Source organism: Natator depressus, chromosome 2 (genome assembly GCF_965152275.1).
Source record: "Natator depressus isolate rNatDep1 chromosome 2, rNatDep2.hap1, whole genome shotgun sequence".
Classification (NCBI taxonomy): Eukaryota; Metazoa; Chordata; order Testudines; family Cheloniidae; genus Natator; species Natator depressus.
The window spans coordinates 9,712,397-9,738,652 of NC_134235.1; the positions used below are offsets into that span (position 1 = coordinate 9,712,397).

General features: G+C 40.8%; 1 protein-coding gene across 14 annotated transcripts in view; it reads left to right on the forward strand.

The window, feature by feature from the left end:
- The window catches only part of PTK2 (protein tyrosine kinase 2), a 375,599-nt gene that overhangs the window by 85,672 nt on the left and 263,671 nt on the right, over window positions 1-26,256 (forward strand). For 3 of the 14 annotated variants that reach the window (XM_074943791.1, XM_074943793.1, XM_074943792.1), the window contains exon 1: window positions 417-612. The exons of 6 other annotated variants lie outside the window; for them this stretch is intronic. In XM_074943791.1, coding sequence (XP_074799892.1) covers window positions 510-612 — 103 coding nt within the window. In that variant the 5' untranslated portion in view covers window positions 417-509. Of the gene's footprint in view, window positions 1-191; window positions 613-26,256 lie in introns of those variants that run through there. 5 more of the 14 variants (XM_074943788.1, XM_074943789.1, XM_074943802.1 and 2 more) reach the window with 4 other exon arrangements.

A 26,256-nucleotide genomic window follows, 5' to 3' on the forward strand; every position in this document is an offset into this window, starting at 1 on the left:
AGAATCTGCTGTCAGTTTTGTAAACAGGAGTCTGCTGTGTGAATTGAACAGAAGGGTGAGATTAGCATATTAATAAGGTGCTTGCTAATCGCCTTCCCTCCTGCTCCTCCTTCCCTCCCTCCTCCCTCCTGAATGAATCTAGGAATACAGACACACACACACAGTCACATTACTGGCTGGTAGCATTCTGTTCAGTAGCTCACCGTGGAAAAGGATGGTCTGTGCTTGAAATTGTTGAGGCATGAGACGATTCTGTAACTGAAAGGCATTCTTCATGCTGCTGGAATATATTACCAGAGGAATACCACAGTATTTTGCTTCTACCTCTCCTGCAAACTAGATGAAAAGAGACCAAATGTAGGCAAGGTTAATAGTTTTCTCCTTGCTTGTGGATTGAATACATTCAAGTGGCTGGCTTCCCAGCCCCCCTGCAGGAGCAAATACTATTGGAGCACTGAATTGGGACATTGTATGCTGAAGCCTGGCTTGATCTCTATACGATTGTGTGTATGTTGTTGTTGGATTTGGCAGGCCAACAGGCCCGGAAACAAGCAGGTGCTATCTATATGGAGAAAAGCGGCTGTAGTCCATTCCCAATATGCTGGGCTAAAGGTACACATGACTTAATTATGTGTTTTTTTTCTGTGTCAAATTAATGTTTTACGACTGGTGAGTAATAGTGAAAGAAAAAAAATTAACACAAAATACAAAGTAAAATTGATGTATTCTGGTCATGCAATTCTAAGGTGAAACAATCAGCTGAATCCTCTTTCACCTGACAGCTGTAATGCTTTTTCTTAAAAATGTTTTGAAATCAGTGAATGGCCTTTATTTTAGCTATTTTGTTTTTAGTTTCACTGATCTTAATTTAGAGATTATTTTGTTTTAATATTTGCACAATTTATAAAAACTCCTTATGAATATATTCCTGCCTTTCACTTTTCTTTGGGGAGAAGTTCTCAATTTATTTTCTTTAAAAGTGCTCGATTTCAGTTAAACAAATCATACAGGATAAAAGACTGACACCTATTATTTGTTTTCTTGATGGCTGAGAAGTTGATTTCCACATTTATTAGCTGTAATAAAAATAACAGATGTGTACTTTATAACTAATGTAATGATAGGAGCTGACTTAAAATTGAGCAATAATGAGGCATAAGGACAAAACTTACATGGTTGGTGTATTTCAACTGAATGTCAAGGTATTAATATTTACACTGTAGTTCAGAAGACATTTGTGTACTTCCTACATGGATGGTGGTAATAGAAACCACCACGTATGTAAATACGATGGGTCAAACACAATTGTACGCTAGCAAAATATAGCTAATAGCAAGAAAACTGAGTCTTCTGTTTGGAAAAGAAGCAGCCTGTAAAGCATGTAACGTAACTGACAGTAAGTATAGATTTGGGGTTTATTTTCATATTCAAATTGATCTCATTGTGGATATTTAAAAGAGTAACTGGACATGAAATATTGCAGTATTGTTAGCTAGATCACAGAGTGATACATTTAGTTCAGAAGCTGTAGGGGGAAATAAATATATGTAAAATAAGCAGATGGTAATTCAGAAGCAAAACCTACAGAATATCTAGTAGCTAATACCATGTTCATTGGCCTAGATTAAATTAATGGTAAATATATTTATTTTTATGTTAAAAAAAATAAATTCGTAAACATGGACGTACTGCATCACTGCCACTGACTTCATGTGTGACCTATACGCCTTTGCCCTTTTGTGCCTCTGTTTCCCTGCCTGTGAGACGGGAATAATACTTCTCTGCATCATAGGTCTGTTGTAGGTAAATTCATTGTTTGCTAAATGCTCAAAATACTATTGCAATATGCATCAGAGGAAAAAAAAAAAAACTATAAGCAAGAAACAGCCTGTGTGAGAACTTGAGTACCACATGCTGATGGTATCTGAGAATATACAGAGTATGCCATTTCACTGTGGAGTAATATTTGACAAAAGCAATTAATTGCTTTTGTTTTCAGTTAATCTGTACTTTACTGTTGTTAGGAAACTGATGATTGGTGATATAAGGATGACTTCTATTTATACGTCAAAAACTACATAGCTATGACACAATTCAGCATTAGGATGCAGTCCCTGTTCAGTGACCTAGGGGGTCTAAGCTCAGATGCTTTTGCAAGGAATAACTTTCAAAGCTCCTGTCCATATTAGAAATGGCTGTAGTCAGTTTTATCTATTGATTTTTTTTGCCATTAAGATGCACCAAATATGTGTACAACTTTAAAAGAATAGAACTCTTTTTCTTATACTATTTTATAATTGAAGCTCTTGAATAAAAGTGGAAAAGTCCAGAGAAAACTTTCCAAAAGCAAATAATTAATTTTGTTAATTATTAGTGGAACTAGAATTAGAATATTTTGTTGACATGGCATGTTTGGTTTTGATTTTTTTTTCCCCTTTTGCTCTACTACCTTAAAGGCACTACAGCAGGCTAACCTATCCTTCCAGCTGAGGATTGCTGGTTGCAGCTCACACTGGAGTAAGTCAGTGTTGCTCACTGAGCTACTAAACAAATGAAAAGCTGTCCCTCCCGCATACACTTTCCAATGGCTGAACACACTTCCTGTATCTAATGAGATCCTGCAATATAATTTCTTTAAAAACTTCCTTATCCAGCCTTCTCTTTCCTGAAATAAATTAAGAACAGTCCCACACAATTCCCTTTTTTGTTTTGATTCAATATACATGGGAATTAAAGGTTATGACATATGAATCTGGGAATATCAGTCGTTTCTAGAATACACTATACCACATCCATACCAAAAAAAATAGGACAGGAGAAATTGCTTGCACTGTTTTTGCAATTGGATGATGACCATTCCTCAGCTAACGAATACTCTGTGTACTGTTCATCAGCTTAACCTTAGGGAAATGAAACAGATCTGGCCTACTTTGATAAGAGCTGTGAAATATCTATAGTCAAGGAAAAGTAATCTGTTAAAGAAATAAACATTTAGATGGATGTCTTTATTTTGGACCATTGACTAATCTATTACATTGATTGTACAGCTCCCTTCTCTACCTCCAATATAAATACTATGTAATTTAACATCTAACATTTCATCAGATATTTGGTAATGTGCCCCAATGTCTTAATTCACGTTCTTAATTTTCTCCAAAAGTCCCTACTTCATTGGTTGACAACCTGTGACCCGTCAGGGTAATCCACTAGAGGGCCGCCAGACGGTTTATTTACATTTGCATGGCCGCCTGCAGCTCCCAGTCGCTGCGGTTCGCTGTTCCCGGCAAATGGGAGCTGCGGGAAGCAGAGCGGGCGGCTGTGCAAATGTAAACAAACTGTCTGGCGGCCCGCCAGTGGATTACCCTGACGGGCTGCAGGTTGCCCACCACTGCCCTACTTTCTAATAGTTCTGTTGATAATTATTTGTTTGAATTTGACTGATAAAACTTTAAGTGCACTATACATAACCCAGTAGCAAGCACTGATTCTTTAAATGCTTCACAATGTTTCTCTAAATCCCTATTCATATTCAGTGTGGTTGTTCAGAACAGTAGCTCCTTTCTCTTTCGTTATTGTTTTAAGACTTTAAAATCTCCTTCCTACCTACTCACTGATACTGAGTGCTGACCTAATTGCAATTACTTCTCTCTGCTGGCAGATATATGGCACTGCTCTATAGTTCATGTAGCTGTTGCCCTTTCCCTGTAATTAGCTATTCAGTACTTACTTTCTGTACAAAGTATCCATGATGAATAGCACTGTTGTCAAATTCTGCTGTGTTACAGCAGTGTAATTTCCAAGGAGCTTAACTGCTGTTCATTGTTTCTCCAGATTCATGCCAATCAGAGCAGCATTTTGATTGACAGGTTCATAAATAGGGCCCTACCAAATTCACAGTTCATTTTGGTAAATTTCACGGTCATAGGATTTAAAAAATCATTAATTTCATGATTTCAGCTATTTGAATCTGAAATTTCAAGGTGTTGTAATTGTAGGGGTCCTGACACAAAAAGGAGTTGTGGTGGTGGTGGGGTTCCAAGGTTATTGTAGGGGGGAGTGGTGGTACTGCTACCCTTACTTCTGCCCTGCTGCTGGTAGCAGTGCTGCCTTCAGAGCTGGGCAGCTGGAGTGCTGTGGCTGCTGGCTGGGATCCCAGCTCTGAAGACAGAGCTGCTGCCAGCAGCAGTGCAGAAGTAAGGCTAGCATGGTATGGTATTGTCACCCTTACTTCTGCACTGCTGCTGGCTGGTTGCTGCCTGCAGAGCTGGGCGCCCGGCCAACAGCTATCACTCTTCAGCCTCCCAGCTCTGAAGGCAGTGCAGAAGAAAGGGTGGCAATACTGCAGTCCCCTTCGTAAAATAACCTTGCAACCGCCCTGCAACTCCCTTTTGGGTCAGGACCCCCAATTTGACAAATGCTGGTCTCCTCAGTGAAATCTGCACAGTATAGGTTAAAAGCACACAAAAGACCAGATTTCACGGTCCATGACATGTTTTTCATGGCCTTGAATTTGGTAGGGCCCTATTCATAAAACATATATTTGTGAGAGCTGGAATCTCTGTCATCTCACAATGCTAATTACTTTACTGATTAGGTTTGTTTTTTGTTTTGTTTGGAGTGAAGGTTTTTGTTTTTGCTTGAACTTGTTTCCCTTACAGTTGCCGTTATATCTCTGATCTTGCAAACTAAGAAGATTTAGGCTTGGTTAGTACTTGGATGAAAGACCTTAAAGAAACACTTGGTGAATAATGGTGAATAATATTAGTCATTCAGTGGATAATGCTTTTCCTTCTGAATCTGTACTAAATCTAGGTCCCAGCCTGGTGTAAGGGGTGCTGCTATAGGTACCATCTTTTTGATTTAATTGTAACAGTAGTCTAGGTAGTAAAACTGATTGACAATTCAAGCACCAAGTCATTTTATAGGATAATTAACAATCTTAGCAAAAAGAAAAGGAGTACTTGTGGCACCGTAGAGACTAACAAATTTATTTGAGCATAAGCATTCCACTGAATGCATCCGATGAAGTGAGCTGTAGCTCACGAAAGCTTATGCTCAAATAAATTTGTTAGCCTCTAAGGTGCCACAAGTACTCCTTTTCTTTTTGCGAATACAGACTAACACGACTGCTACTCTGAAACCTGTCAATCTTAGCAAAGTTGTTAGAGGCTGCTTATCCGGAGATGTGTGAACTATGAACTTTTGTATCATCATCCTTCACTCCCTACCCTTTTACTCTGAGTTTTGGATTATATACCCATTTTAAGGTTACAAAAAAAAGTTTTAGCACATCTGATGTAATTTTAACACCTAGAAGTGAGTGTTCACTTCAGGAAACAATAGCATTTTAGAAAAATGACAGCTCATGGCCCTTGTTACCATGAACAATTCTTTATTTCTTAAGTTTCTTGGTATTTTACTCTAAATAAAACACACAGTTACTATACAACAGAACTATTTTTGAGACCCTAATTCAATATTATTAAATAAAGAGGACATTTATTTTTGCATAGAATTAATACATTTGATATATAAAACTTATTTTAAACTGTTCCTTAATAATTTTAATAGCTTGCTATCTGTAAATTGGCTTCTCATCACTGGACTTGATTTAACCATCTCTGATTATTTTAGTAAAGGTGTTAACTGTTAACATTAATAACTGTTTTAAATTAATTAATGAAAACTCCATTCTTATCCCCACATAGTCAAACACTCTTTCCGAAATCTTAACCAAAAAACATAATGTGAGGTAGAAAGAAAAAAGAAAAGGAGTACTTGTGGCACCTTAGAGACTAACCAGTTTATTTGAGCATGAGCTTTCGTGAGCTACAGCTCACTTCATCGGATGCATAGCATATTGTGGAAACTGCAGAAGACATTATATACACACAGAGACCATGAAATCACAGAGATCATGGTCTCTGTGTGTATATAATGTCTTCTGCAGTTTCCACAATATGCTATGCATCCGATGAAGTGAGCTGTAGCTCACGAAAGCTCATGCTCAAATAAACTGGTTAGTCTCTAAGGTGCCACAAGTACTCCTTTTCTTTTTTCTTTTTACGAATACAGAGTAACACGGCTGTTACTCTGAAATGTGAGGTAGGATTTTTTTTTCCAGGAAGGATTTTCACTCCTACTTACTGCAGTCTGTTACCATTGCTGGGGTTTAAAGTAACCTCCAAACAATGTAAGTGTGTTGATTTAAAGAGTTAGTTATTTTTCTTTTCAAAGTCCTCTTTTTGAGTTGTTATTCAAATAGTAATTAAAGGTCACCTAGCAAATAGAAACACAAGTGTTAGGTACACAAAATAAAAGCTTATAAATATATTGTGTCTCAGCTGTTTCTAGTTGATGATTCTCAGTTTATCAGCATCTCGGAAGGAGGTGACTTAAATGAAGTCTATCTTTTACTGACAAGACAGTCACCAGGATCTTTTTAACTCAATAATCCCACCAAAGGGACCTGAATGCTTCTGTAAAGTGGTCAGTTAAGGAAGAACCTTGACACAAGACTTGTTTCAGTCTATAAGTAAACTAATTGGTCTACTCCTGAGCAACATGGGGTTAATTAAGAAAAAAGAAGCTGTACCCTTAGGAGTACTGTGATCCCTAAACGTTCTCCCAGTTCAACCCTACTTTGTACTGGCTTAGCTTCCAATTGGGATTCAGTGGAAGTAACATCTGATGAAATTAACAAATGCTGCTCCTGAGCTGGCAGGAGGGATAACTAGAGAATGATGTGGAACACTTCTTCCTCAGTTTCTGAGGGCCTGAGAACCAGGGGAAGAGAAGTCTATGTATGATAGTTAATTGCTCATTTACCAGACTACAAGGCACTCTCATACCACACACACCCACTCCATAATTTAACCTAAACTTGTAACTGTTTTTAAGGGAAGACATTTACGAACTGTTAAAGCATCTGTCACCTTAGAGCATCTGAGCTTGGTTTGTTATTGGAAATGTTTCACAAACTGCAAGAGGAAGGTGTGCAAAGCTAGCCAAACATAAGTACCAGTTGGAAAAATGGTGCAAAACAGAGAATAATTTGAGCTGGAATGTGCGTTGTTTTTTTTAAACTAGCTGGAATAGATGTGTTTTGATGCAGTAATATGGTAAATCATATGGTAGGTCTGATGTTCTGCAAAGGAGGCATATGGCTTTGATAATGCTGATGCATTTCCATTAGGATGATGGTTTCATTCACAGAAAGAAATGGAGCGAAGCAGAGAGTAGAATTTGAAATAAGGTACAAATAGTAGAAATGAGTATTTTGAGCAGTCTCTGAGAACTGAATGTTAGCTATGAGTAAGGCTGCAATTTTGTCATGGAGGTCACGGAAGTCACGGAATCCCCAAAGACATCCATGACTTGAACCCCGGCGTTCGGGAGCTGCAGGCTGTAAAGTATCCCACCGCTGGAGGCAGTGGGCCCCCAAGCTCCCAGCCGCTGCAGGCGGGGGGGTACCCTGCAGCTCCTGGCCTCTCTGTGGGACGGGATACCCCCACAACTACCTGCCAGCTGCAGCAGCAGGGGTACCCCTGCAGCTACCCACTGCGGGTGGGGCCGGGGTTCCCCGGGAGATCCCCAAGCTGCCACAGCTGTGGGGTAGGACGACACCGGGAGCTCCCCGGCTGCCACCACTGCGGTGCAGGGGGATTCCTGCAGCTCTCTACTGTGGGGGCAGCAGGGGGATTCCCATAGCTCCCCACTGCAGGGGAGGGGGCAGGGGGAGTCTGGAGCTCTGAGTCCCCACAGGTGGTGGGGGCCCCAGAGCTCCCAGCCACCCTGCAGCTGCCCAGTCCCGTCCCATTTTAACATGGATATTTTTAGTAAAAGTCAGAGACAGGTTACAGCAGGCTTCTGTGAATTTTTCTTTATTGCCTGTCCATAACTTTTACTAAAAATATTCATGACAAAATCTTAGCCTTACCTATGAGCTATTTGGGTGGTCTCCTCGTATGGGTCTCGTCTCTTGCTGTTGTTTTCTTTCACCTTCCTCTGAAACATCAGATTGGGCACAACTGGAGAAGGGACACCGGAAAGAGTGGACCAAATGCTCTGAAGTGGTCCAGAGAATTCTGTCTTGGATGCTTAGCTAGTGGGTCTTGCTCACATGCTGAGGGTCAAACTGCTCATCAGATTTGGTGTCAGGATGGACTATTCCCCGATGTCAGATTGGCTTGGACCTTAGGGACTTTTACCACCTTCTGAAGCATGGACCATAGTTCACCTGCTGGAATCATGACCTAGTTAATTCCCTGTCATTGCAGGGGCCTTGGTCATTGGTGGCACCTTAGCACACAGTTTAGTCTCCTGAGGACTGAACTTCTTTTGTCTAAATAAAGTCTTTGGACTTAACATAGAGGGGTCTGGGGGACAATGTCTGGTGATATATAGGAGGTCAGACTAGATCTTCTAATGGTACCTTCTGGCCTTAAACTGTGAAACTCTGTGTGTTTAGTGATTAAACGAGTGAAGACCTGCTGAACAAATTCAAAGCTGCCTTTGAAAGACCAAATTATATAAAGGGGGACTACACAAAAATGAGGACACTAGGTAAAAGGAAATTAAGGTACAGTCATAACAGTAAAATGCCAGCAAGCTGCATGGAAACTTCTTAAAATCTCCATAATAGAGGCTCAAATTAAATGTATATACCAAATTAAAAAACATAGTAAGAGGACCAAAAAAAGTGCCACCATGGCTAAAGAACGAAATAAAAGATGCAGTTAGAGGCAAAAAGGCATCCTTTTAAAATTGGTAATTAAATCCTACTGAGGAAAATAGGAAGGAGCATAAACTCTGGGAAGTCAAGTGTAAAGATATAATTAGGGAGGTCAGAAAAGAATGTGAAGAGCAACTAGCCAAAGACTCAGAAACTAACAGCGAACGTTTTTAAGTACATCAGACGCAGGAAGCTTGCCAACAATGAGTGGGGCCACTGGATGATTGAGGTGCTAAAGGAGCACTCAAGGACAATAAGGCCATTGTGGAGGAATTAAATTAATTCTTTGCATCTGTCAAGGTTCCTCCCCCACTCTGAACTCTAGGGTACAGATGTGGGGACCTGCATGAAAAACCTCCTAAGCTTATCTTTACCAACTTAGGTCAAAACTTCCCCAAGGTACAAAATATTCCACCCTTTTGTCCTTGGATTGGCCGCTACCACCACCAAACAAATACTGGTTACTGGGGAAGAGCTGTTTGGACATGTCTTTCCCCCCAAAATACTTCCTAAAAACCTTGCACCCTACTTCCTGGACAAGGTTTGGTAAAAAGCCTCACCAATTTGCCTAGGTGACTACAGACCCAGACCCTTGGATCTTAAGAACAATGAACAATCCTCCCAACACTTGCACCCTCCCTTTCCTGGGAAATGTTGGATAAAAAGCCTCACCAATTTGCATAGGTGACCACAGACCCAAACCCCTGGATCTGAGAACAATGAAAAAGCATTCAGTTTTCTTACAAGAAGACTTTTAATAAAAATAGAATTAGAAATAAGAAATCCCCCCTGTAAAATCAGGATGGTAAATACCTTACAGGGTAATTAGATTCAAAACATAGAGAACCCCTCTAGGCAAAAACCTTAAGTTACAAAAAAGATACACAGACAGAAATAGTTATTCTATTCAGCACAATTCTTTTCTCAGCCATTTAAAGAAATCATAATCTAACACATACCTAGCTAGATTACTTACTAAAAGTTCTAAGGCTTCATTCCTGGTCTATCCCCGGCAAAGACAAAATGTAGACAGACACACAAACCCTTTGTTTCTCTCCCTCCTCCCAGCTTTTGAAAGTATCTTGTCTCCTCATTGGTCATTTTGGTCAGGTGCCAGCGAGGTTACCTTTAGCTTCTTAACCCTTTACAGGTGAGAGGAGATTTCCTCTGGCCAGGAGGGATTTTAAAGGGGTTTACCCTTCCCTTTATATTTATGACAGCATCAGTCTTCACTCTAGAGGATGTGTGGGAGAATCCCACATCTGAGCCATTCTTTTTAGGTGACAAATCTGAGGAACTGTCCCAGATTGAGGGATAAGAAGAAGAGGTTTTGGAACAAATTGATAAATTAAACAATAATAAGTCATCAGGACCAGATGGTATTCACCCAAGTGTTTGAGTTCCTTCAGAATATGAAATTGCAGAACGACTAAGTGTGGTATGTAACCTATCACTTAAATCAGCTTCTCTACTAGATGTCTGGAGGATAGCTAATGTGACACCAATTTTTAAAAAAGGCTCCAGAGGCGATCCTGGCAATTACGGGCCAGTAAGCCTAACTTCAGTACCAGGCAAATTGGTTGAAACTACAGTAAAGAACAGAAATATCAGACGCATAGATGAACGCAATGTGTTGGGGAAGAGTCAATTTGTCTTTTGGTAAAGGAAAATCATGCCTCATCAATCTGTTAGAAGTAGGGCTGTCAAGCGATTAAAAAAATTAATTGCGCGATTAATCACACTGTTAAACAATAATAGAATACCATTTATTTAAATATTTTTGGGTTTTCTACATTTTCAAATATATTGATTTCAATTACAACGCAAAATACGAAGTGTACAGTGCTCACTTTATATTTATTTTTATAACAAATATTTGCACCGTAAAAAACAAAAGAAATAATATTTTCAATTCACCTAATATAAGTTCTGTAGTGCAATCTCTTTATCATGAAAGTTGAACTTTACAAACTCTTTTAAGACTTCTGAAAGCATGCTCCACACCTTGTCCCTTTCAGATTTTGGATGGCACTTCAGATTCTTAAACCTTGAGTCAAATGCTGTAGCTGTTTTTAGAAATCTCACATTGGTACCTTCTTTGGATTTTGTCAGATCTGCAGTGACAGTGTTAGTAAATCAAACAACATGTGCTGGGTTATCATCCAAGCCTGCTATAACATGAAATATATGGCAGAATGTGGGTAAAACAGAGCAGGGGACATACAATTCTCCCCCAAGGAGTTCAGTCACAAATTTAATTAACGCACTATTTTTTTAACAAACATCATTGGCATGGAAGCGTGTCCTCTGGAATGGTGGCTGAAGCATGAAGGGGCATACGAATGTTTCGCATATCTGGCACATAAATACCTTGCAATGCCAGCTACAAAAGTGCCATGCGAACGCCAGTTCTCACTTTCAGGTGGCATTGTAAATAAGAAGCAGGCAGCAGTATCACCCGTAAATGTAAACAGACTTGTTTGTCTTAGTGATTGGCTGAACAAGAAATCGGACTGAGTGGACTTGTAGGCTCTAAAGTTTTACATTGTTTACTTTTTGAGTGCAGTTATGTAACAAAAAAATCTACATTTGTAGGTTATACTTTCATGATGGAGATTGCACTATGGTACTTGTATGAGGTGAATTGAAAAATACAGTTTCTTTTGTTTATCATTTTTACAGTGCAAATATTTGTAATCAAAAATAATATAAAGTGAGCACTGTATACTTTGTATTCTGTGTTGTAATAGAAATCAATATATTTGAAAATGAAGAAAAACATCCAAAAATAGTTAATAAATTTCAATTGGTATTCTGTTCTTTAACAGTGCAATTAATCGCGATTAATTTTTTAAATTACAGTTAATTTATTTTAGTTAATCGCGTGACTTAACTGCAATTAATCGACAGCCCTAATTAGAATTCTTTTAGGAGTCATCAACATGTAGACAAAGGTGATCTATATATATTCATGGTACATCCACACTTGGAACACTATTTTTAGTTCTGGTCACCCCATCTAAAAAAAGATACGTTAGAATTGGAAAAGGTACAGAGAAGGACAACCATAATGATTAAGGATATTGAACAGCTTCCATATGAGGAGAGATTAAAAAGATTTGGACTGAAAACAGCTTGGAAAATTGATGACTAAGAGGGGATATGATAGAGGTCTATAAAATCATGACTGGCGTGGAGAAAGTGAATAAGGAAGTGTTGTTTACTCCTTCACATAACATGAGAACCAGGGGTCACCCAATGAAATTTATTGGCAACAAAATTAAACAGAAGGAAGTATTTCTTCACACAGCACGCAGTCAACCTGTGGAACTTATTGCCAGGGGATGTTGTGAAGGCCAAAATTATAATGTGGTAAAAAAACCAAACAGATATGTTCATGGAGGATAGGGATGCACCCCCACCCCCGGCTCTAAGTGTCCCTAGCCTCTGAGTACCAGAAAGTGGGAGTGGACAACAGGGAACGGATCACTCGTTCATTGCCTGTTCTGTGCATTCCCTCTGAAGCATAAGCAACTGGTAACTGCTGGTAGTGGCGGGGGGAACAATGGCAGCCCCCCCCCGCCCCCCAGCTACGGCCAACTTCCTGCTGACTGCCGAGGCATCCTCCAGCTACGCTCTCTTGACCACAGTGCCCCCTGACCACGACACCTTGGGTGGTCACCACCCTTAAGGCTGTCCCTTCCAGGGTTGGCCTTAGGGAAAATGGCACCCTGGGCAAACTTTTTTTGGCCCCCTTGCCTTCCCTGGCCCCCCACCTATTGCCCCCGGTCTCTGATGCCTCCCTTAGACCCCCACCCCCTCCCCATCACCTGTGGCCCTTGCTGCCTCTCCCCCACACCTCTGGCCCCTACACTGCTGCCCGGAACTCCCCACCCCCATCGTCCCTGACCCCTGCTGCCTCACTGGGCTCCCCACTCCCAGCTCTCTCCAGGACCCGCGGGTTTCCCCCCATTGCACCAGTTGACTCCCCGAGCTCTAGGCAGGCTAGTCCAGACACATACTCAAACAGGTAACTGCGGCTATGGGTCATGAGAAAGGGATGCAACTGAGCAGGCCTCCCCGTGCCTCCTCTGGCAGAGAGTTGTACAGCCATCCTGCTCTTGGTGCCACCTAGTGGGGCTCAGTGGGAATGGTCTCTGCTCGTGTCTTTCCCAGGCACATCCCTAGCTATGCTCAGCTTGACTCCCACCCTGGCAGAAACCTGGGGGGGCATCTGAAAATGTTTGGTACATTAATTATGGCAATTATACTGTAGTTTTATTTCGTATGATAGTAGGTCATAGTATACTAATAAAAGTATTGTAGAATACTTCATAAAAATAACAAAATCTTAGCATAATGAGACATCACTCCAACATCTGTTGTTAAATCTTGGTAAGAAGTGAGGCAAGGGTGCCAATTTTTTTTAGCAGATTACAAAGCATGGAGATGAGTGAAGTTCTGAAATATTTGCGATATAGCTAACATTTGAGGTCATTTGCTATCTTTACTAGATTATAAAGAAAGAAGCCGCCTGGTACTAAATGTGGGTGTAGGTTTTGTCTTTTATATCCTAGATTCGATTTGGCAAACAAATAAAATGACTAAGAATCTGTTTAAAAATTGGTAAAATATGTTTCATTCAATGGTAATGGGACTCTGAAAAGCTTTTTACTTGCCAAGATAATTTAGGTTGGCTTCTACTGCTGTGACTTCACTAACATCTAAAACAAAGCTCTTCAGTGTTCTTTTTAAAATTGGACCCAGGATTTTTGTAAACATTTGACAGTCTCTCTTCTTTCAGGAAGTTTCAAGGAAAGTGGATCTTATCCATATGAGGTCTCCACATACTCTTTTGTATAACAGTAAGATTGCAGAACTGGAATCTAAAAAAGACATCAAAGACCAATGCACATGGTTAACTTTACCCAGGAGTCTGAAATTTTCAGTACTTGTGGCACCTTAGAGACTAACAAATTTATTTGGGCATAAGCTTTCGTTAGCTACAGCTCACTTCATCGGATGCATGCAGTGGAAAATACAGTCGGAAGATATATATATACACACACACACACACATAGAGAACATGAAAAAATGGGTGTTGCCATACCAACTATAACGAGACTAATCAGTTAAGGTGGGCTATTAGCAGGAGAAAAAAAACTTTTGTAGTGATAATCAGGATGGCGCATTTCCAGCAGTTGACAAGAAGGTGTGAGTAACAGTAGGGGAAAAATTAGCATGGGGAAATAGTTTTTAGTTTGTGTAATGACCCATCCACTCCCAGTCTTTATTTAAGCCTAATTTAATGGTGTCCAGTTTGCAAATTAATTCCAATTCTGCAGTTTTTTGTTGGAGTCAGTTTTTGAAGTTTTTTTGTTGGAGTATTGCAACTTTTAGGTCTGTAATTGAGTAACCAGGGAGGTTGAAGTGTTCTCTGACTGGTTTTTGAAAATTATAATTCTTGACGTCTGATTTGTGTCCATTTATTCTTTTACGTAGAGACTGTCCCATTTGGCCAATATACATGGCAGAGGGGCATTGCTGGCACATGATGGCATATATCACATTGGTAGATGTGCAGGTGAACGAGCCTCTGATGGTGTGGCTGATGTGATTAGGTCCTATGATGGTGTCCCTTGAATAGATATGTGGACAGAGTTGGCAATGGGCTTTGTTGCAAGGGTAGGTTCCTGGGTTCGTGTTTTTGTTGTATGGTGTGTGGTTGCTGGTGAGTATTTGCTTCAGGTTGTGGGGCTGTCTGTAAGCAAGGACTGGCTTGTCTCCCAAGATCTGTGAGAGTGATTGATCGTCCTTCAGGATAGGTTGTAGATCTTCGATGATGCGCTGGAGAGGTTTTAGTTGGGGGCTGAAGGTGATGGCTAGTGGCATTCTGTTACTTTCTTTGTTGGGCCTTTCCTGGAACAGATGACTTCTGGGTATTCTTCTGGCTCTGTCAATCTGTTTCTTCACTTCAGCAGTTGGGTTATGTAGTTTTAAGAACTACTTGATAGAGATCTTGTAGGTGTTTGTCTCTGTCTGAGGGATTGGAGTAAATGCAGTTGTATCTTAGAGCTTGGCTGTAGACAATGGATCGTGTGATGTGGTCTGGATGAAAGCTGGAGGTATGTAGGTAAATCTCTGAAACCTGAAATTTTCAGGTAGAAGGTAGCAAAGAGGAGTCTGGGGGAGGGCATGACATGAACAGAAGGAGAGGGTAATCAGTTCAGCTGTAGCATTTTGGACATACTGGAATAATAAACATTAACAGGAAGAGACTATTTCTTTCAGATCTGAAGTACAATTTCAAGTTAAATCAAAGGGAATTCTTGCTCATCATAAAACTGCCCCACACCTACTCCACTTGACTTTCCATGAATGAGCCAAAAATGCCCCAAGGTATTAGAGCAATTCCTTTTTAGGATCAGAAATAAAAGAGGAAACTGAGGGATATGTTTCAGTCTGTCCCAAATGATTGGTGACTACTTCTGGTTCCTTACCCAGACAGACCTTATTTACCATCATGATTTTACATACTCCGTGCAAGATGAGCTATTTTGTGTACCTTCAGCCAATGGATTAAAGAATGAGGCCCTTCTTGTCAATCTGGATTTTTTGGATTCTGTGAGGAATAATTGCACTCAGTTGGTTTTATTTACAGTGGTGTTAGGAGAGCCAGACAGGCTGTACCATGTAAATGAACAGGACTTGAGCTACTTCTTTATACACCTAGCCCAGTTGTTGTTTTTCTGCTGTTAATAGTATATCATACATTCCTAGGTCTGTTGATTATCATCCTTAAAATAATTTATCTAGGAAACAAGATCATCATGGTAGAGAAGTTTCAGAGTAACAGCCGTGTTAGTCTGTATTCACAAAAAGAAAAGGAGTACTTGTGGCACTAACCAATTTATTTGAGCATGAGCTTTCGTGAGCTACAGCTCACTTCATGGGATGCATACTGTGGAAAGTGTAAAAGATCTTTTTATACACACAAAGCGTGAAAAATACCTCCCCCCACCCCACTCTCCTGCTGGTAATAGCTTATCTAAAGTGATCACTCTCCTTACAATGTGTATGATAATCAAGTTGGGCCATTTCCAGCACAAATCCAGGGTTTAACAAGAATGTCGGGGGGGGGGGGTAGGAAAAAACAAGGGGAAATAGGTTACCTTGCATAATGACTTAGCCACTCCCAGTCTCTATTCAAGCCTAAGTTAATTGTATCCAATTTGCAAATGAATTCCAATTCAGCAGTTTCTTGCTGGAGTCTGGATTTGAAGTTTTTTGTTGTAATATAGCAACTTTCATGTCTGTAATCGCGTGACCAGAGAGATTGAAGTGTTCTCCGACTGGTTTATGAATGTTATAATTCTTGACATCTGATTTGTGTCCATTTATTCTTTTACGTAGAGACTGTCCAGTTTGACCAATGTACATGGCAGAGGGGCATTGCTGGCACATGATGGCATATATCACATTGGTGGATGTGCAGGTGAACGAGCCTCTGATAGTGTGGCTGATGTTATTAGGCCCTGTGATGGTGTCCCCTGAATAGATATGTGGGCACAGTTGGCAACGGGCTTTGTTGCAAGGATAGGTTCCTGGGTTAGTGGTTCTGTTGTGTGGTATGTGGTTGCTGGTGAGTATTTGCTTCAGGTTGTGGGGCTGTCTGTAAGCAAGGACTGGCCTGTCTCCCAAGATTTGTGAGAGTGTTGGGTCATCCTTCAGGATAGGTTGTAGATCCTTAATAATGCGTTGGAGGGGTTTTAGTTGGGGGCTGAAGGTGACGGCTAGTGGCGTTCTGTTATTTTCTTTGTTAGGCCTGTCCTGTAGTAAGTGACTTCTGGGAACTCTTCTGGCTCTATCAATCTGTTTCTTCACTTCCGCAGGTGGGTATTGTAGTTGTAAGAATGCTTGATAGAGATCTTGTAGGTGTTTGTCTGAGGGGTTGGAGCAAATGCGGTTGTATCGCAGAGCTTGGCTGTAGACGATGGATCGTGTGGTGTAGTCAGGGTGAAAGCTGGAGGCATGTAGGTAGGAATGGCGGTCAGTAGGTTTCTGGTATAGGGTGGTGTTTGTGACATTCATTTATTAGCACTGTAGTGTCCAGGAAGTGGATCTCTTGTGTGGACTGGACCAGGCTGAGGTTGATGGTGGGATGGAAATTGTTGAAATCATGGTGGAATTCCTCAAGGGCTTCTTTTCCATGGGTCCAGATGATGAAGATGGCAGAGAATTTATTACTGCTGAAAACTTGACATATGGGTGATGTAAAGTCATGGTATGGTTTATACCAGTGGTCTCCAAGCTTTTTGGCTCGCGCACCCCAAGGGTGAAGACCGGAAGACCAGCTGCAGGCGCGCCGCCGACGGAAGAAGACCGGAAGACTTACCACAGGTGGGCCCCCGGAGGACGTGGACGTGCAGAGCTGCCTCCAAAGAAAAAAAAACGGCGGAGAGCCGTCTGGCAGCGCTCCTGGTGCCGCGCACCCCCTGGGATTATCTCGCGCACCCCAGTTTGGAAACCACTGGTTTATACTACAGGTGGTTAAGAAAGTCTCTGACACTTAAGCTCTTAGAGGTGTAGGGCAAGGAGGTTTGGAATATATGGTACATTTATTCTTTATAGGGAGTCTTTGATGTTTGTGGCACAGCAACAGTCTGCTGCCTTTGTGGTTATTAGAAGGTACTTTTGGCTAAATAATTCTAATCTTGCTCTTGAAGTTCAACACACAGTATGCCATTTGAAGGACCAAAGTTTTATTCCATGCCATAACATCGGACCTCTTGACTAAACAAAAGTGGATGAGATCCATGACTATATCTCTTGGCTTGGACTTCTTATAAGAAGACCAACAGACTTATCAAATGTACTTAAGCTGCAGCCACAGCTTTTTCCCTCTGGTTGGAATCGCTGGTTAAGACGTTCCAGTGGTGTGCCACCAGCCCCCTTAATGTGCCCTCTGAAACGGCAACTTTTTGTCCATTTTCAACTTTTTTTTGTTACAGCTTCCTTGAGTCAAACTGGCACAACTTTCCTGTGCTTAAAAGAGAGTTAGACTCGTCGCATGTGCTCGCCTTCCGTATCCCACCACAGAAGTTAAGGTGGAAATAAAAGCATTACCTTACTTCCTTGCCACTGTGTCTTTACCAGCAGATTCTGCGTCTGTGGTGTTCTGATCTCCAGTAAGAACTTCACAAGAAGATAGTTTTGAAAGCTTAATACAACCATAGGAATTTTTTTCCCCCTGTGCAAGTATTGGGCCATTTCATACATAAATCAGAATGGACTGTTGAATTGTCATCAATGCACTGAAAAGACAGCCCTGCCAATGCCTCTAATTGGTTTCATGGATAATATTGTGAATAGCCTTGTGTATTGCTTTCATTAGCACTGTCAGTGCGCGTGAGTTCCTTTTCCCATTATAAAAATTATAAGCTTAGCAACACTAGAATTAAAGCTCTGCTAAGTGAGGTAGGATTCTATGAACTGGACTTTTAATTCTTAGTGATATAAAGTTGCCTTTTAATATTTGAACAGTAGTTTCTGGTTTTAAAACAAAACTTATGTTTAGTGATAAAATCAGGGGTTAATTAAAGGTATTTCTTCATTGTTTCCTTTTACTGCTGTAGGGGGAATTCCATTTTTTGCCTTTCTAAGTCAAAGACTTGCTTGAAAAGACAACTCTTGTGAAAATAATGTGCCTTTAGCCAAACTGACTCGGATATTCTATCTCATCAGATCTAAACTAAGCAGTGTTGGGCATGATCTGTGCTGGGATGGAAGACCCACAGAAAAGCACAACTGGTACATAAAGTGATATTGGAGATTCAGTAGGTGGTTCTGTTCCCTTTAGTACCAGTGACCCATCATTGTGTTGGGGAGCACCACCAGCATATTTCCACTGACACTTAAAATATAGATCATCATCCACGATAGTCAGTAAAAATTCCATGGCTCATTTTACAAGAGTCAAGTTTGCATGGGTAAATTTCACTTCAGATAATTATGCTCTATCTACGTGAAAATGCAGGAGGAATTTAAATGGTGAAGATATTTTTGTTCTGAGTGTTCATGTGATGTTGCTGTTGCATGTTTGAAGTCTGTAGTTCTCCCTTAGTTTCTGCATTTCTTTGTGTGTGTGTGTGTGTGTGTGTGTGTGTGAAAATAACAATCTTTTGATGTGTTTTTAAAGTTTGTCAAATACTTGATCATATTTTGGTGAAACAACTATGATTAAGGTTACATAACCGTTTCTATTCTGATCTCACTGCAAACTTGATCTCTGCCAAAAAGTTAATCCTTCTGGAAAGTTTTGGTAGAAAATTGTTATACCATTTCTCAGTCAAAGCAGAGAGTTCCATAAAGGAGCAGTGCCTTTTGGAAATATTGATACAGATAAGCTGTTGGCAGGACAGCTGAGGGACAGCCACACCCCATTTAACACTCAGAGAAATTGACAGAGGAGGAGGAATGTGAAATGCTTTACAAAGGAGGGTAAGTGGTGTTAGCCCCGTTTTACGCATCGGGAAACTGAGGCATAGAGTGGTTAATTTGCCCAGGACGTCACATCAAATCAGTGGCACGGATAGGACTATAACCAATGGCTGTAGACTTTCAGCTCATTGTCCACAGGACCACAGTTAGGAATGATGAGCTGTGATTTTGTTTGTCTTTGCTTTTGTGGAGTTATATTAAACAGTTAGTACCCACTCTTTTTCTACCCCGGAAGAAAAAATGTGTTCATCCATCCATCCATCCATCCATCTATCAGTAGTGTGTGTATATCGGTGGTGGGCAGCCTGTGGGCTGCATGCGGCCCATTAGGGTAATCTGACTGTGGGCTGTGAGACATTTTGCTGACATTGTCTGTCTGCAGGCATGGCCCCCAGAGCTCCCAGTGGCTGTGATTCTCTGTTCCAGGCGAAAGGGAGCTGCGGGAAGCGGCAGCCAGCATGTCCCTGTGGCCGCAGCTCCAATTAGCCAGGAACGGCAAACCGTGGCCACTGGATGCTGTGGGGGGCCGTGCCTGTGGACGATCAAGGTCACCAAAATGTCTCGCAGCCCCGTAGTCAGATTACCCTGATGTGCCCCATGCGGTTGCCCACCACTGGTATATACGCTACATAATATACATAAAATGCACCAATTTCGAACATGTTTTACTTTTGCAACTGTAACCCAATATTTTCCGTTATACTGCTCCTGAACTTTATTTTCTGCTGTCTTGAGTTCAAGGTTTAGGCTAACTGCAATCATCTTGTGCTCTAGTTAACAATTGCATAGCTCATTGAGCACATTCCTTATTCTTTATTCCTACCTCTAAAGGTAATACTAATGTAAATATTTGGTCTGGTTTGGCCTTCTAAGCTGCATCATCGTTTATTTAGCCCTGGTCTACACTGGGGGGGGTGGGAGGGAATCAATCTAAGTTATGCAACTATTGCTACTGTTTCTCCCAACAACACCCTCTTCATGTGGATCTTGTTGTTTCTGCTGCAGAATATGCAGAATACGCAGGCTGTTAAAATACATGCACTGAGTATTCTTTTCTCCCTCGCTACAGCTATTAAAAAGTTTACAAGAGAAGAGGACTAAAGAAAGAGTTCAGTCTTTTTTTTTCAGCTTGGAAAAGAGACAATGGGGGGGGGTATGATAGATGTCTATAAAATCATGACTGGGGTGGAGAAAGTAAATAGGAAGTGTTGTTTTCTCCTTCTCATAATACAAGAACTAGAGGTCACCAAATGAAATTATTAAGCAGCAGGTTAAAAACTAACAAAAGGAAGTACTACTTCACCCAACATTCAGTCAACCTGTGAAACTCTGTGCCAGAGGATGTTGTGAAGGCCAAGATTATAACAGGATTCAAAAAAGAACTGGATAAATTCATGGAGGATAGGTTCATCAATGGCTATTAGCCAGGATGGGTAGAGATGGTGTCCCTAGCCTGTTTGCCAGAACCTGGGACTGAGCAACAGGGAATGGATCACTTGATGATTACCTGTACTGTTCATTTCCTCCAAAGCACCTGGTATTGGCCACTGTCAGAAGACAGGATACTGGGCTAGATGGACCATTGGTCGGACCCACTATGGCCATTCTTATGTTTTTTTATTATCTGCCAACTTAGATGGGAAATTACAGTTGAACAGATTGATGTATGAGTTTACTGGTTCTTCTCAAAAGCTTCTGAATGCACAGGCACTGTGTAAGTGAAAGATTATTTAAGAGCTGTTTTTCACACAGAGGATATAGCAGGCCAGAAGATCTGAATATTTACTCAAGATCTCGACATGGTGATATGTATTCTTTTTTATACTACTGTAACACTCTTCTGTTGAGTTTTTCACCTGGGAAAATTCAGTTCCTTCTGGTGGTGTAAAAATCTGCATCTTATTTACTCAAATCCAATCCAATGGGGTGGCGGTTACTTTAGGATCTGATTCAAACAAATGCTGAGAATCCCTCCTGTATCTGTGTCAAGAGCGTGAAAGCGGTTGCTTCGTCTATCGGTGTTGGGGATGTACTGGTCGTCGTCGTCCTCCTCCTGGAGGTCACACACTGCCATTTTTCTTCCCTGTTCTACAGCCCCCACTGCACTGCTCTTTCTGATTCTTTGGCATGCTGTGCCCTCAGTACCAAATCCTGACTACTGTCCCGGAAGTCTTCATTTTCTGATGCAATGCAGAGTCAATACTTGGGCCTCCAGTCCTTTAAACTTTTCTTCCAGTATGGAGACTAACTTGCACTTGGTACAGACAAAGTTGCTTCTGTCCTCTGGGACAAAGACAAACATAGCACATTCTGTGCAGGTCACAACAACTGATCCCTCACTATCTATATTGTCTTCCTTGTAATGTATCAAGAGCCTTTTCAGAGGATATATTGTATCATACATTTTGTAGGAACATAGTTGCACTGAGTGAAATTCTTTTGTGTTGTGTGCTGCAGCTCCACCCCAATGCATCCCTCTTTCCCCCAGTACACTACCTGTGCCAGGGCCTTCCAGGGGGTCTGTGATGTTGGCAAACCATGTGCCAGCTCTTGTTGAGGCTTTAGGCCTCAGCTGAGCACTGACAATTTCATTGCTGGAAACCAGTCCAGCTCACCCTGTGTATATCTTTATCACATGGTATAAGATAATATTTAAGTTTTTGCTCTATAACAGTAAAAAGTGTTTGCCACTGAAACTGTCAAATCTGTCAGAAGGGATTGTCTCCTGCTCATTAAGAAGGCTGTCAAAACTAAATGGGCCATTGTGGGACATCACAATACAAATACTGTTAATTGTCCCTTCAAACCCATGAAGAGGCTAGGTGGCAAAGGGCTTATCCCATCTGCTTGAATTCTGGAATAAAGAAATAAAGATAGTGAACTAGAAAATCTTTAATCTCTTTTGCTGTTTGGACTTTCACAGGGCCAGAGCTGCCAAACAGAAGCAGAGATCCCCACGGTCAACCTAGGTTAGCCCTAAAAGACATTTGGTGCTGACAGATTATTACAACTCTATCACCTTTTGGAACCATAGACTGTAAATCATTTGTTTATATAGGTTTGCCTTCTTTAACCTGGAAACAACTCTCTTATTTTCTTAGTTATTAAATCCTTCGTTAGTTGAGTATAGGATTGCCTACAAGTGTTCTCTTAGGTGTGAGATCTGAGGTACTAATTGATGCTGGGGTAAGTGATTGATTGGTCTCTTGGGACTGGAAGCAACCTGAATCTTTTATGATCTTTGGTGTATAGCAACCAACTATCAGTAAGGCCAGGTTTGTATCGGTATAACTATGTCATCCAGGGGTGTGAAAAATCCACACCTCGAGTGACGTCGTTATACTGACCTAACCTTTCATGTAGACAGCAGAATGTTGACGATCTCCTCCTGTCGATACACCTACCTCTTGGAGAGGTGGATTAATACACCGATGGGAGAAGTTCTCCTGTCGGTGTAGAGCATCTTCACTTAAGCGTTACACCAGCACAGCTGCAGCATTTAAATGTAGACTTCCTGACCAGCTTGCCTTGATGGCAAGGTAGACCGGAGTGCCGAAGAGAACTGTTTGTGACTCCATGGTAAGACTGTTGTAGTGCTGCCGGAGTTCACATTTGTTACTGGGTTGGTGAAATCTAATTATAGAACATACCACTCCTTTGAGATCTCTGCCCTGCCTTTTTTGACAGTCTGCCCTGAGGTTGGCACTCATGGTAGTGAACCACTCCAGAGTGTGTGACAGGGTCCTCTGAAGTAGCCTCATATATGTGTTCTCCAGTGTCTGCATTAAAGGAAATCTCATCCAGTTCAGTCCAGTGCTTGTAGGGCCCTTAATGCTGCTCTGTCCCTTTTTAGTTGGTGTAAAGAGGCCAAAGTGAATGGTGAGCATCTCTCCTACTATGTTTAGCTATTGGAACAGTGGTAGTGGAAATAGACCAGATTTCAATTAGATAAAGGGCCACTCACCCTTGTGAATGCAGAGGAGTGTAAATGGCATCTTCATATACCTGCAAGGGCTGCGGTGCCATAGTTGTGGAATCACACCCGGGGAAGATCAAGCAGTGTTTCCACCAGAGGGCTGGAAGCAGGCTCTGAGCCTGCTACTGAAGGCTGCAGCAGTCAGGTTAATCCCAACTGTTTTAGCACTGCCGTCTGTTCATCAGCACTGTCCTTTCTGTGGGCTGTTGGCTGGCTACATGCTCCCTGACAGAGGGGATGCTACAGGCACACTGCACTGTTTCAAAACCATCCTAGGTAGACTTTCTGTTGCCAAAAGGCCATGTTCAGTGGAAGCTAGCCCAGAGGCTGTAATGAATCTGGCCCAGTAGGTTGTACTCAAATCATAGATTGCATTAAACAGTTGTGTAATTTTGGTGGGGGGAACATACCACACACCTTTTAGGCAAAGTAAAATATCCATCCTTTAGTAGGAATGTATTGGAGCCAGGACTCCTGGGTTCTGTTCTCAGCTTAGCTGATAACCAATTTAATTCCAATTCACATGTGTACAAAATCTCACTTGCACTGCTTGGATTCTGATGACAGACTATGATTTAGTTTTAGTTTTTAATTTCATTTTGTCTAAAGGAAGGACATGAAATCTAAAAATAATGTAACATAGTTGAAAACTTAAAGGGGGACGCAAGTTAAAATTGATATTGTAAACCAATTTCTTTGTTACCAATAATACCTTACATTGTTAAACCTGAAAAAGTAGCAGTTACTTTTCATTATTTTTCCCTTTTATCCCTTTCTCTTAGCTTGGGCGCTGAAAACCAATGAAACCACTTTTGTCAATTTCAGATTTTTAGTGGTGCACTACTTGGGTTGCAAATTCTACATGAAATTTGTTTTGTGAAATTAGCTGCTGTTTCCATGAGACTTGTTAAAAAAAAAAAAAAAAAAAGAGAGAGGGAGAGAGAAGAAATCACAAGCATTATTAGTCTTTTGGGAGAGATTTCAGACTTGCAAAGAGCAGTTAGACACCCAACTCATATTCAGTGTCAATGGGAGGTGAGTACCCTTTATTTCTTTGAAAATCTCTTTCTCTCTAGTTTTGTATCAGCTCACCCTTTAGAAAATATAAATTTTGGGTCAAATTTAATTGTTTTTAATAATGCAAGTCTGAAAACACAAGTTCAAACTATATTTAAGGTAAATATTTAACTGCATAAACTTAATTTTAAAAATTCTGTATGTAGGCAGTGGGACATCAACTTTTTTGAATTTTGTCATGTTTGTTTAAATTCTCAACCTTGATGTTGTATTAATGTAGACATTTGCATTTATATAGATTTTTGTTGATGCTTTCAATCAGTGGGGCTGTGTTTTCTAGCATCTTTACTTAAGCCTCTCGAGTTTATAGTTGCAGGGAAAGCTACCAAGGCTGTTAACTGTTCTTGCTTTGGATGCTGGGATTCGAATTTTTCAGGGCAGGAGAGTGGAATCTTTTTAGAACCTATTTCATTCCCTGAATGAAGACCCAATGTATTCCTATGTGCGAAGCCTAATAGTAATAATACATAACAGTTTTCAAAGAAGAAATTGTTCATTGTTTGCTTGAACCCTGTTTTCCATGCAGATATGTTGTCAACCATCTTGAAATTAGAGAATAGTAAAAGTATAAGGAAAAATGTCCGATTATTGAAAGTCAGGTGCCCTGCTTTCAAGAGAGTAACTGTGCTTTGAAAAAACTCTTTACAGAAATGTGAAGTTTCAGAGTAACAGCCGTGTTAGTCTGTATTCGTAAAAAGAAAAAAGAAAAGGAGTACTTGTGGCACCTTAGAGACTAACCAGTTTATTTGAGCATGAGCTTTCGTGAGCTACAGCTCACTTCATCGGATGCAATTGCGGTGTAGCTCACGAAAGCTCATGCTCAAATAAACTGGTTAGTCTCTAAGGTGCCACAAGTACTCCTTTTCTTTTTTTTTTTTTGAAATGTGAATGTTTTCCATTGTTCATTACAATAATGTTGTTGGGTAAATCTTGTAATTAAAACGTTTTGGAACTACTTTTTAAAAGTTTTAACCGTAACATAATTTTGGGTCAGACTGTTTTATCAGCTGTTGAATGCTACGTCAAAAGTAGAATTTTTTTTTTCCAAAATATTTAACTCCAAGGTATCCATATAATACATGCAATTATTTGAGAAGGTTTTTGTATCCATTAGAAGATAATTTCTTACCCCAATTCAGCAGCATTATTTCCATGCAAATAGGAAGAATGTAATTAATTAAATGCAATATATCTAAGATCAGATCTTGTATGCCCTTTGGTTCTTTTCCTCTCATTGACACGAAGTCAGAGTCTTTCCATTGCACATATTGAAGTCTGGAATTTCTGTGCTTCCTCTAGCAATAGTTGACTACGCAATAAAGTTATAAAAAAAAACAAAAAACAAAAACCCAGGCATAAGAGGGTTTCCGGAGAAAACTTCAATTTAATACTAGGAGGAAAATCACAGTAGTTTAATGTATGCATTGTTTTTGTAGTCATGTTGGTTGTAGTTGACCCTGTAGCTACTGGAGCAGGGTCACAAGCACAGACTGGTGGGATCACATCATCATGCAGTCCTGAGGTAACCAGCAGTGGATCCAGAATTTTAACATGAAGAAAGCTATATTTCTGAAGCTTTGTGAGCCACTTGTCCTGACCCCGCAGCATAAAGACACATGCATGAAGCCACCTCTGCCGGTCCAGAAGTGGTTTGCTATAGCTGTGTGGAAGCTGGCTACTCCAGACCTACAGGTCCATTGCAAACTAGTTTGGTGTTGGAAAGTCAACAATGGGTAAAGGGGTGGTAGAGATTTCTGAGGCATAGAATCATAGAATATCAGGGTTGGAAGGGACCCCAGAAGGTCATCTAGTCCAACCCCCTGCTCGAAGCAGGACCAATTCCCAGTTAAATCATCCCAGCCAGGGCTTTGTCAAGCCTGACCTTAAAAACCTCTAAGGAAGGAGATTCTACCACCTCCCTAGGTAACGCATTCCAGTGTTTCACCACCCTCTTAGTGAAAAAGTTTTC